At 44.0% G+C, this 14,082-nt stretch overlaps 1 protein-coding gene across 1 annotated transcript in view; it reads right to left on the bottom strand.

Moving 5' to 3' along the window:
* Positions 1 to 9,568, bottom strand: part of LTBP4 (latent transforming growth factor beta binding protein 4) — a 90,433-nt gene extending 80,865 nt beyond the window's left edge. Inside the window, exon 1 of the mRNA XM_069943502.1 lies at positions 9,069 to 9,568. Coding sequence (XP_069799603.1) covers positions 9,069 to 9,288 — 220 coding nt within the window. The 5' untranslated portion in view covers positions 9,289 to 9,568. The remainder of the gene's footprint in view (positions 1 to 9,068) is intronic.
* Positions 9,569 to 14,082: the final 4,514 nt, after the last annotated feature.

Raw genomic sequence — 14,082 nt, 5'->3', positions numbered from 1 at the left:
GTCGTTTGACTGACTGGTTTCTGGTGCCTGTCCAGAACCTGGAGGATTAGAGCGCCGGTCCAATGGGAATCCGGACCGGGCTCTTGATCCTCATTAAAGCAAGCTGAGCCAGTCTCTCAGCGCTGGCTATTACTTGCACCAGAGCAGGGACTACCTTTGTAATTGTCCGCCGCTACATAGGGTTGTTTGAGGCAAGTAAGTAGGGACAGTGGGTGGGCTCAGCAATTGGGGTCACTGTCTTGTCCCTACCTGCCCTGTCCTAACAGTTACAGCTGTGTTCCGAGAAGGTGCCCTGACCCTTGCAGGCTTGGTAAAACACCAGACCCTTTAAGAGGCCATTGGATTAAGAGCCAAGTGTGAAACTGAGCACTGTGAGAAGGGAGCTGGTGTTGGCCCTAAGCAATGGGACATTTAGAGCCAAGGGACTTTGTTGGCATGCACACACACAGACACATTTTCAGAGCAGCTAGCCTACCCTGACACCCTTACCTTCAGCGTGCCACTACACTGGGTGCAGCACCAGCAGTGTCTGCAGACCCCGAACCTGTGTCCAGGTGGCATGGTGGTCCCAGCAGAGAGCTGATACCAGCTGCAAACACAAACGAGAAAACCCTACTGGATGTGCAAATCATTTTGTAGAGTCTGGCCTAACAACACCCAGCAAGCTAAGGGAAAGTAAGAGAGCCTGAGAGAAGCCCACCTGCATCTGCCAAATACATTTCTGCTATATTGCTTGTTATCCACTTCTGCTCAACAAAGATTGTTCCTGATAATTAATTATTATTAATTCCACCAACCCTTGGAATAAAGCAACACATTTATTTCCAGAAGACCCTCACATGCTACATCATATACCTAACCTTTCCTAAAAAAGGAGGTTCTTGCCCTACAGCATGTAAAACGGCCGGGTGTTGGTAAGACGGTGCCCTGGTCCTTACTGACTGGACAAGAAACCAGACCCTTCTCAACAAATATTGTTCTTGTTGTTTATTCCACCCACCCTCTGGACCCTAGTAGCACCAGACACTAGTTTTCATCCATTGTACTAGTTTTGCTCTATTGTTCTGCTTGCAATTTTGGTTGAGTCAACAGTTTGGCCATACGCCATGTCTGGTAATTGTTGACTATTCACCTGAACTCCCATTACAACTATATGGATGTAATAAACAGGAGAAGTCTACTTCTGGAGAGTTACTTCAAACATCCGCTCTCCTTTTGGGAAACTAGCCACGTTCATGTTTCACATGATAAAGATGGATCACCTACCTCCCCACCAATAACAGCTGACTTAGGGGCTTCCACAAAATTATGATCGCTCTCAATCAGCTCCTTATCAGGACGAACACTTTAATGCTAAGGGTTGTTCCATACATAACCCTAAATTTCACCTATGGGCAATAAAACTATTTTAAACACCTCTCATCTGTTCATCAGTTACTCACACTAGTATGCACAAAAAGAGCTGTAATATACTAGACATCAGAGAATCGATTTGACACAACTGAAATTTATTCCGAATTTACAAAAACTTTCACATTTACTTTTAAGATTTGTTTTGGACAAATTACTCAAAATGGCGTCCCTGCCTTCACTATTACACAGCTGCACATCTTCTGCCATCATGTTCTATACTGTACTACTACTACTACCCTACACAGCTGCTCATCTCCTGATTTGTCCATCATGTTCTATTTTGTACTATTACTACTACTGCTACTACTACTACACAGCTGCACATCTCCTGCCTTTTGCATCATATTCTATACTCTAATACTACTACTACTACCACCAGCACTACTACTACCACTAGTACTACCATACACAGCCGCACATCTTCTGCCCTGTCCATCATTTTCTATACTGTAGTAGTAGTAGTACAACTACTACAACTACTACTACTGTACTACTACTACTACTACTACCCTACACAGCTGCTCATCTCCTGATTTGTCCATCATGTTCTATTTTGTACTATTACTACTACTGCTACTACTACTACACAGCTGCACATCTCCTGCCTTTTGCATCATATTCTATACTCTAATACTACTACTACTACCACCAGCACTACTACTACCACTAGTACTACCATACACAGCCGCACATCTTCTGCCATGTCCATCATTTTCTATACTGTAGTAGTAGTAGTACAACTACTACAACTACTACTACTGTACTACTACTACTACCGCTACACAGCCTCACATCTCCTGCCTTGTCCATTATGTTCTATACTGTACTACTACTACTACCCTACACAGCCGCACATCTCCTGCCCTGCCTATCATCTCCCATACTGTACTACCAAACCCTACACAGCCGCACATCTCCTGCATTCTCCATCATGTTCTCTACTGTACTACTACTACCACCACTACTACTATCCTACACAGCTGCACATCTCCTACCCTGTCCATCATGTTCTATACTGTACTACTACTACTACCCCTATGCAGCCGCACATCTCCTGCCTTGTCCATGATGTTCTATACTGTACTACTACTACCCCCCTCCCCCCACTACTACTATCATTACTATTACCTCTACACAGCTGCAAATCTCCTGCCTTGTCCATCATGTTCTATACTGTACTACCACTACCACCACTACTTCTACTTCTACTACTACTACTAGCCCTACCCCTACACAGCCGCACATCTCCTGCCTTGTCCATAATGTTCTATACTTTACTACTACTATTACTACTACCGCTACACAGCCTCACATCTCCTGCCTTGTCCATTATGTTCTATACTGTACTACTACTACTACCCTACACAGCCGCACATCTCCTGCCCTGCCTATCATGTCCCATACTGTACTACCAAACCCTACACAGCCGCACATCTCCTGCATTCTCCATCATGTTCTCTACTGTACTACTACTACCACCACTACTACTACCCTACACAGCTGCACATCTCCTGCCCTGTCCATCATGTTCTATACTGTACTACTACTACTACCCTACACAGCCGCACATCTCCTGCCCTGCCTATCATCTCCCATACTGTACTACCAAACCCTAAACAGCCGCACATCTCCTGCCCTGCCTATCATCTCCCATACTGTACTACCAAACCCTACACAGACGCACATCTCCTGCATTCTCCATCATGTTCTCTACTGCACTACTACTACCACCACTACTACTATCCTACACAGCTGCACATCTCCTACCCTGTCCATCATGTTCTATACTGTACTACTACTACTACCCCTACACAGCCGCACATCTCCTGCCTTGTGCATGATGTTCTATACTGTACTACTACTACCCCCTCCCCCCACTACTACTATCATTACTATTACCTCTACACAGCTGCAAATCTCCTGCCTTGTCCATCATGTTCTATACTGTACTACCACTACCACCACTACTTCTACTACTAGCCCTACCCCTACACAGCCGCACATCTCCTGCCTTGTCCATAATGTTCTATACTTTACTACTACTATTACTACTACTACTACCCTACACAGCCGCACATCTCCTGCCTTGTCCATCATGTTCTATACTGTACTACTACTACTACTACTACTACTACTACCCTACACAGCCGCACATCTCCTGCCTTGTCCATCATGTTCTCTACTGCACTACTACTACCATCACTACTACTACCCTACACAGGCGCACATCTCCTGCCTTGTCCATCATGTTCTATACTGTACTACTACTACTACTACCCCTACACAGGCACACATCTCCTGCCTTGTCCATCATGTTCTATACTGTACTACTACTACCACTACTACTACCCTACACAGCTGCACATCTCCTGCCTTGTCCATCATGTTCTATACTGTACTACTACTACTACTACTACTACTACCCTACACAGCCACACATCTCCTGCCTTGTCCATCATGTTCTATACTGTACTACTACTACTACTACTACTACTACTACTACTACTACTACTACTACTACTACCCTACACAGCCACACATCTCCTGCCTTGTCCATCATGTTCTATACTGTACTACTACTACTACCCTACACAGCTGCACATCTCCTGCCTTGTCCATAATGTTCTATACTTTACTACTACTACTACTTACTACTACTACTACTACTACTACTACTACTACTACTACTACCACCCTACACAGGCGCACATCTCCTGCCTTGTCCATCATGTTCTCTACTGCACTACTACTACCATCACTACTACTACCCTACACAGGCGCACATCTCCTGCCTTGTCCATCATGTTCTATACTGTACTACTACTACTACTACCCTACACAGCCGCACATCTCCTGCCTTGTCCATCATGTTCTATACTGTACTACTACCACTACTACTACCCTACACAGCCGCACATCTCCTGCCTTGTCCATCATGTCCTCTACTGTACTACCACTACCACTACTACTACCCTGCACAGCTGCACATCTCCTGCCTTGTCCATCATGTTCTATACTGTACTACTACCACTACTACTACCCTACACAGCCACACATCTCCTGCCTTGTCCATCATGTTGTATACTGTACTACTACTACCACTACTAGTACCCCTACACACCTCACATCTCCTGCCTTGTCCATCATGTTCTCTACTATACTACTACCACTACTTCTACCCTACACAGCCACACATCTCCTGCCTTGTCCATCATGTTCTATACTGTACTACTACTACCACCGCCACCACCAAAACCACTTTTTACATTATAATGTTACCAGGGAGGCTCTGGGTTCAGACACTATAGTTGACATTCAGGGCCCCTGTCTAGCTTTATTATCCTATCTCTATACTGTAGTCTCCACCTTATCTATAAGTATACAGTCATTGATATAAATGTCCTTTTTATGGATGTTTATTGCTCTCTTTTAGTATTTTCTGTCTTCCTCCGTGACACTTTCAGTCTGTTCATTGTGGCTCTGTTTGGTCTCATATTGAGGCATGTAATAAGATCAGACATCACGAGGATGGTGTGATATCAGTAATGCGGCTTACCAGATGTCACTTCATATACAGCGGAGGAATGGTACATACGTTGAACAACTAAGACTCGACTGCTGTACAAACCCCCAGAAGACATTTGTTCACTAGCCAAATATGAAACATCTGTCCATTGTAAGATAGAGCATAACCATACAACATTGATGGATGACAGTACATGGACTGGTTATCAACCAATTACACTGATAACATTGCTTCTAATGACGATGATATAAAGCAGGATGTAATTAATCAGTGATCGTAGGGCCCCATAGCAGAGATCCTGAGGAGATCTGCTGGGGGAATGTTCAGCATTTCATTGTTAGGCCCAACGTTCTGCACCATAAGTTACATAATATATCCGTACAGAGGAACGCTCTCATTCTGGATGGCTATTGAAACCAATCATGGATTATGTAATGCATCTGCATTAGTTCCGGCTTACAATAAGAGCTGAAAAAAACTATGACCAGCTAGTCTAAGAGACACCATTGGCTCCAGTAGCAGATTATAATAGGTCCGTTTTGAGCGGTAGCCCGGGCCCTGAGCTCTTGGGGGGCCCATGGCCACCCAAACAGACTTGTGTATTGTCTCCTGGCTACAATTCTGCCATGATATGTAAAAAAATGGCTGCTTTCTTACAGTGATTTTGCACAAATTAGGGTATTATGACATTATCTATCCTGTAATATGAACACTATGCTAGTGTTGCTATAGTTACAGTAGGTGGGGAGGAGCCCAGGCCTGGTGAACAGCCTGGGACCTATGGTAAAGTTAATCCATCCCTGATTGGCTCCACTTCAGGCACCCAGGACATATGCCATGGATTTTGTTTGTGGTGCCCTTAATCTTTGGGCTAGAGCCATATGAACTGAATCATTCGCAATATATCGATATGGCTAAACAGTGCAGCAGGGCATGGGGGCCTATGGCATTGCAGCACTATTTTGGGCCTTATTTTCTAATGGGGCACGGATGGGTCACTATTAAAAATGGTGGCACATTACTACCAGTGAGGCACAATTACTATTGTGGACACTGTAGTAGAGCATTACTATTATTGGCGACCCTGTAGGGCAATATTACTCTACTACTATTGGGGCACTATAGGGGGCCCTATCGTTAATTAAGACACCCTGGGAGAGTATAATTATTTTTAGGAGTACTATGGGGTGGCATTATTACTTTAATGAGTATCTCTTAGGAGCATTATTACAGTTATAGGTGAGCATTATAAATAATGGGGTGCCTCTGCTGGAGAAGTATTATTATGGCACTATAGAGGCACTCTAGCACATGACATCCCGACACAGTTACTTTTGAGACTCTATTAGTATGGAAGGACAACCTGGCACAACTCCTAGGCTGCCTGGAAAACATGGATATACCCATAGGCCATAGACTGTATCCATGTTTTCCAGGACTCAATAGGGCTGCAACTTCTTCAGCCACTGATAATCAAATGCAGAGTGTTCGGGTTTGGACAAACCAGAGGGTGCTCTAACTGGAACATGTGCTCTGCACCCAGCCCAGCCGCTTATTGTACTGGACAGGAGCAGGGACGCCTTTGGTGGTGTCCCTGCTCCTGTATACACTTTGTGCCAGCAATCACAGGGTAAGTGGGACACTTCCAAATCTAAAGAAGGAACCCAAAATAAGTCTCACAAGATTCAGTCATCTTTTCTTGTTGCCAGATTACACTGCAAATCCCATTAACATAGCATGTGATCTGTTTTTCCATGTAAGAAATCGTGTCATTTCTTTCATGTGGAACTATCTCCAGATGGTCCAGAATTTACAACATACTGGGTATACCAGACGAGATACTGGGGGGCTTCAATAGCAGGAAACCTTCTGATCCGCTTTATCCGCTACTATAACCATCTAGGTCTTTGAATACATTCAGAATACACCAGACGCCTATAGTGCCCCTTGTGTGCAGCAAAAGCCAATAAGGTGTCCTTTTAATTTAATAGGCAGGTCAGCATCCACATATGTTTTGTTACTGTATAGGAAAGTGTAGTCTGTTGTTCTTCCCTATACAGAGGCTTATACAAGATAATGAATAGCTCACTGGGGGCATATGTCAGAAATGTACCTTTGCTGCTGAACATGTGCCTTGGAGATATACGACCAGATGTTTATGCAGTTATATAAGTCTGCTATAGAAGTCCGTATACAGTAAAAACAGTATAGGGGGCACTATACATTTTTTTTGCTAGATCCACTAGTCGACCATGCTGGATTTTATACCTGTTCGGTAATGAACTAAGATTAACCTCCATAGACAAGTAGCCCCATACTCCCCCATTCCCAAGCGCTTCTAGTTTCAGCATGTCCATACACATTGATATTAGAGCTTTTTATTGTGCGATTGTCAGTCCGTAATGAGATCTTTCATTCTTCCCATGTCTTGTTTATTTCACATCTATTATCCTATACGGCCTTTCATGAAACATCCTGTATGACATCATAGGACTGGACTAGGAGAGATGAGAAACCTCTCATATGTAATCCTACCAAGCGCTCAGCTGCCTGTATTGCTATCCCTATATTCCTGTGAGAATGTTGAGGATATCCTTTTTGGTAGAACATGATAGGAACTTAAAGGGACATTTTAAAAGGTGCACATCTGCAACTGAGGAGCTGACAATATCATTCACCCTATGTATGGAAAGGTATCTGTTGGTTCTCAGAACTGGCATAGTGACAGGTATGCTTTCCTGTCAGTATTATTCCATTGAGGAGCCCTTATAACCCTCAACCAGCCTCAAATGGCTGCTTACAGGGAACAATACATTGCTTGCAACTGCATGTTAACACATTACATGGTGACCTTTGAATGTGCACCGTGTAATACCACATGTCTCCTGCAGTGGCCGCCCACAGCTTCCCTAGTGATAATGGGTGATTTTAGGGGTTCAGCCATTCAATAAATGTACAAGAATTAAATATTTTATCATGTAGTGTATATTCCCTGGTTTCCTTGTTCTGTAACTGGCCCCTAAGTCTGGATGTGAACCCCAAGTTTGTAAACCATACTCATTATCATTTACCAGGAGGTCATCTTGGTCATATACATATTGGAGAGACTCACTAAGCAACATGAAACGGAGTAATGGCCCATAAGATGATAATGTGTTTAACAACATTGTCTCCACAATTCTGTAGGGGCTAACTATTTAATCACCGGGGTCCAACTGCTGCGATCACATGGATCTCTGAGTCTCCCTTCCGAATTGAGAGGCGCAACCCACACGCCTATCGCCATTCCATTCATTCTCTATTGGAGCTGGCAGATATAGCTGAATGCTGTACTTTGCTACCTCCACAACTCCCATAGAGAATGAATGGAGTAGTGACATGCATGTGAGTCCCACTGATCCATTCTTACACGACACTTGACTCTCTGTTCTTGTACCCCCCGCGATCAGACAGTTACCTATCCTATATGCCGAGGATCAAGGATATCTTTGCCAGTTGGGACAACCAGTTTAAGACGCTTTTCGTGCCTGCTGCATCAATTTCGAAAACCATCCAAAGAGGGGGTGTGACTAAGAAGGGTCGCCAAATCTATTAGGCGTGCCATTTTTTGGCACATAGTATTGGTGTTAATTTAAACCACCCGTGAAGTTACATGAAAGTTTAGGATTTATCACCCTACATGTGCACCCTTCCTGTGCACCCTTTCTATGCAACCTTTCTGTGACCCTTTCTGTGCACCCTTTCTTTGCACCCTTTCAATGCACTCTTTCTGTGACCCTATCTATGCACCCTTTCCCCCCCTCCTACCATGCCTTCTCCAATCACAGTACAGATAAATCTTCCCCACTGTCCCCTCTTACAAAACCATGAACTTTTATAAGTTTACAAATGATTTTGCAACCATGTGAAATGCTGCCACTCCTTTCTATGATTGAATACATGTGGCTCCCCGGACATGTGCACGTTATATCCATGCCTGGACAGTTCACTGTACTATTAGATACATTTACAGTATATACACATTCCGTCCATTGCAAGAATAACCTAGGCATTGCTGGAGTATAAAGGCAAAGCTACAGGTCGATACAGGCAGGTTGCATAGTGATATAGTAAATGAAGTCATACTCACAGGCTCGGAATCCATTCTCTCCGTTGCTCCTGGACACTTCGTCGCTGTAGACAGTGGTCATGTTCCCCTTTTCGCACTGGTTAGTACATCGGTCGCCCACGCAGTGCACGCGACATATCATAGGTGTGAACATCACTCTGACCTTCTCCACCTGTCCGGAGGCTGGCATCCACCCCAAGCAGCAAAGAGACACAGAAAGAAGGATTAGTTTCCCCTCCATTTTGATCTCTCACTCCCAGAGGCCCCGTTGGATTGCTAGCTCTTTGGGGGGGCCTCAGGGAGTGGGGTTTAATTTTCTTCTTGGGGCTGTGTTGGGTTTTTGTTGAGATTAGGTTCTTCCTGAACTCCTCCTGCCTCTCACGTAGAGGAAGAAAGGAGGGAGAGATGGAGGGGTAGTGGTGGGGGGGAGTGTGGTGGGGATCTGGATATGGGCTCCTATGGGGTCTGATGGTCTTAGACTCCCCTCATACAGGAGAACAGAGACTTGGACTGAATGACACTCTGACTTTATTACAGCAAAGAAAGTTTGAAAGAAAAAAAAAAAAAAAAAGAGGGAGAGTGCGAGAGGACGGATGAGGGAGTGACAGAAAGCGAGAACAGTTCCCCAGCACGCTGGCTACAATATGAAATGTGGATCAACTAATTAAAAGCAGTCACTGGGCACCGATCCAACAACAATGTTTACAAGGGCCATTAGTAGGGCTCACATTAACCCCATTCACTCCTGCTCCAAAACATTTACTTTACACTCCGGGTGCAGATAAGAGCGAGGGCAGCTGAGATAGTGACATGCTGCCTGCACACACCAGATAGGAGCGTTCTCCTCTAATATTACCAGCCCTCCTCTTCATCCACATGGGTCACGTCTAACAAGGGTCACGTCAACGTCACATTGTAAGGTGACACTTAGTTTAGTAACACCTTGCACAGAGCTACTGGTCTCCAGTGCAAAATAGAGCAGTAAGATGTAGACGTTACCATGTGCAGTTTCTATTAATGCTGCCTTCTCATGCAACCTATAGCTATGCTCGTGAAGCTGCCTCTGCCTTTGGATAACAGAGGTCTGAGCAAAGAACAAATTTCCGAGGCACAAGAAAACTTAAAGTGTCAATTTTTGCAGAAATCAATAGTCCAGGCGATTTTAAGAAACTTTGTAATTGGGTTTATTAGGCAAATATGCCATTATCTGCATTCAATAAGACTTTCCCCAGGTCCCCCCCCCCCTCCCTCTTCTCTCTCATTCACTTCTCATTATCAGGAAATCTCGAAATCTTGAATCCGTCGAGCCCTGTGTAACCTATGGAGATGGGAGGGGGGAGGAGGGAGATTAGTCGCCAGCAGAGAGCAAAGAACAAAGGATTACACAGCGGGACCTGTTTGAAAGTCGGTATTCAGAGAAGTCAGTGCTGACTTCAGAGGAGATAGCCAGGTGATTTAGCTGTAAATTAACTCTTTGTTGTCCTGTTTTGGTGCCTCATCTCCCTCAACCCCTCCCCTCTCCATAAGAGAACCAGGAAGACAGGGGGGAGAGCTTCAAACTACTTTTTTATGATAAAAATGCATTTTTTCGGCTAATAAACCCAGTTACAAAGTTTGTTAAAATCGCCTGTACTATTAATTTCTGCAAAAAAATGTAAATGACAGTGACAGGGAATCTGTCTGCTGTTATTTACATTTAATTTGGGTCCTATTACACAGGCCGACTGCGGCCCGATCATTTTAGTAAACCAGCGGCGATCTGCTAGATTGACGCTCGTTTACTGGACCTATTAGACAGCCCAATAGTGGGGCAGCAAGGTTTGGATTTTAGGTCCAAACTAGGGATGGTCCGAACCTGCCGAGGTTCGGGTTCGTATGAACCTGAACTCTCGGCAATGAATTCCGCGGTCTTCCAGAGCGTGGATACAGCCGGAGGACCGCCTGGAAAACTGGGATACAGCCTATGGCTATGGCTGTATCACAGTTTTCCAGGCGGTCCTCCGGCTATATCCACCCGCTGCACGGAGCGGGCAGACAGCGGGAATCATTGCCTAGAGTTCAGGTTCGTGCGAACCCGAACCTCGGCAGGTTCGGCCATCCCTAGTCCAAACCTAAACCAACGCGGTCATCGGCTGCTGCTGCAAAAAGTATGAGCTAAGAGGCTGTATGAGCTAAGAGTGCTTGTATGACAACCATTGCGTCTTCATACAGCTAATCATGAGATATCGGGAACTGGAACCCCCCTCCCCACTGATAATATAGATGTCATATTCTGAGGATCAGATGAGCTGCTACATAATTTTGGTAGACTGATAGAATGTTGTCTTCCAACTCTCAGCGGCTTATTTCAAAGGAAAGATAGTGGCAGAGATAGACGGGAAAAAGCCCATACAAATAGATGAGACCATACAGGTAGATGAGACCATACAAATAGATGGGACCATACAAGTAAATGAGACCATACAAGTAGATGAGACAATACAAATAAAAGGGACCATACAAGTAGATGTGACCATACAAGTAGATGAGACCATACCAGTAGATGAGACCATTAAAATAGATGGGACCATACAAGTAGATGAGACCATACAAGTAGATGAGACCCTACAAATAGATGGGGCCATACCAGTAGATGAGACCATACAAGTAGATGACACCATACAAGTAGATGAGACCATACAAATAGATGGGGCCATACCAGTAGATGAGACCATACAAGTACATGAGACTATACAAATAGATGAGACCATACCAGTAGATGAGACCATACAAGTAGATGAGACCATACTAGTAGATGAGACCATACAAATAGATGAGACCATACAAGTAGATGAGAACATACAAATAGATAAGACCATACCAGTAGATGAGACCATACAAGTAGATGAGACCATACTAGTAGATGAGACCATACAAATAGATGAGACTATACAAATAGATGAGACCATACAAATAGATGAGCCCATACCAGTAGATTAGACTTTACAAATAGCTGAGCCCATACAAGTAGATGAGACCATACCAGTAGATGAGACCATACCAGTAGATGAGACCACACCAGTAGATGAGACTATACAAATAGATGAGACCATACAAGTAGATGAGACCATACAAGTAGATGAGACCATACAAGCAGATGAGAACATACAAGTAGATGAGACCATACAAGTAGATGAGACCATACAAGTAGATTAGACCATACAAGCAGATGAGAACATACAAGTAGATGAGACCATATAAGTAGATGAGACCATGCAAGATGCAAGAGCCAATGGTCACAAAATTTTGCTGACACAAACATGTTGCCATTGGCAGTTAGACACTCATGTGGTCTCTATGGCAGGGAGGAGCCTGCTGCTGAGTAGCAGCAGTAAGGGGTGACATGGCACCTCTGCTGCCACCAAAGGCTGTCTCGGGGACTGCAGGGCTAACATTAGAATAAACATTACACTTAGGGAAGTCTGTATCAGAAGCATTGCAAGCATAGCACTGTATAGCAGAGTGATTGACTGTCATTCCTGCTTGCTCTGCTGCACTGTGATGTAACTGCAGCCTTAGGGACACAGACAGCATTGTGTGCTGCATGCAACAGCATTAGTGAAATGTAACTGTGCTGGGACAGGGCTTGTGCAGCCCTGTAGTTCCCAACACAGCCATTGGTGGTAGCAACTGGAGGAACTATGTCACCCATTATTGCTGGAAATCAACGTAAAAATGTATTTAATTAAAAAAATATACATATGTAAACATACAAACATTTTCTTTATTACAAAGTTGTATAACTTTATTAAAGAAACGTAAAAAAATTTAATTTGTCAGAATATAGGGGTTGTTTACTAAAAGAAATTTTTCTTTCAAATCAACTGGTGCCAGAAAGTGCCAGAGATTTGTAATTTATTTCTATTAAAAAAGCTGCTGTATGCCCTGCAGTTCCTGACATGAACAGAGGTGGCGGCAAAGAGCACCGTGTCAGGCTGGAGAGAATACACCACTTCCTGCACAACACACAGCAGCTGATAAGTACTGGAAGACTCTAGCTTTTTTAATGGAAATAAATTACAAATCTCTGTCACTTTCTGGTACCAGTTGATTTTTGATGAACTACCCCTTTAACCACCCATGCGGCTCCATCCTTTTTCCCACATGGCAGCTAGGGGCCCTGTTTTGCATTGGATAGATAGAATGGATAACGATGCTACACTCTGATGTATAGTTAATAGCAGACAGGCAGGTACGGTATATAGAGAGCCGCCTCATATCTCATGGACAGCTAAGCAGAGCAGCAGATCCTGCACCATATTCTTATATTTATACCGCTGTCAAGCAAAGTCCTATTTTTCTTTTCACGCGTTTCAGCTGAGCCAATAAACCAAACACAATCCCTCCAGAGTCTTCAGAGCCACCTCATAAAGTCAGTTTGTCCATGACAACTATTTTGTGCTATTTGTATTCTCCTACGTGGTGGAAAAAATACACTGAGCCACATCCCTTCTTTGTTGTTTCTCAAGCGTCACAGAATAAAATGGAGCATGACGGCCATATAACGTACACTTATAGGAGGCTGACCTTACAGTCCGGGGATTTTTAATATTTTTAGAAGAAAGCTGGAGTCACTGGTGGCTATGAATAAAAAGCAGCGTGGAGAGAAGAGAACGGTTTATTCCTCTAGGATTGAGATCACCAACCCGTGGCTCTCCGGCTGTTGCAAAACTACAAGTCCCATCATGCCCTGACAGCCTTCGGCTGTCAGGGCATGATGGGACTTGTAGTTTTGCAACAGCTGGGAAGCCATAGGTTAGAGAATATTGCTCTAAGATGGTAGTGTGATGTCCCACCACAGGTGGTTTTTATCTCTCCCGTGCACCTCTCAAAAAGCTTCCTCTTTCAGGTTAAAAGTGGTGATGAAGTAGTCTAAGGTTTAGCCACTAGATGTCAGTAGATTCTATGTCTATGTATTGCACAGCTGAGGAAGGTCATGGGTTAATGTTTTATGTGTACCATGTATTGTTATTGACCAATAGGAGGTACTCTCTAC

Source organism: Dendropsophus ebraccatus, chromosome 10 (assembly GCF_027789765.1).
Source record: "Dendropsophus ebraccatus isolate aDenEbr1 chromosome 10, aDenEbr1.pat, whole genome shotgun sequence".
NCBI lineage: Eukaryota > Metazoa > Chordata > Amphibia > Anura > Hylidae > Dendropsophus > Dendropsophus ebraccatus.
Note: the sequence above shows the minus strand (reverse complement) of the source record. Positions and strands in the feature narration are given on the sequence as shown.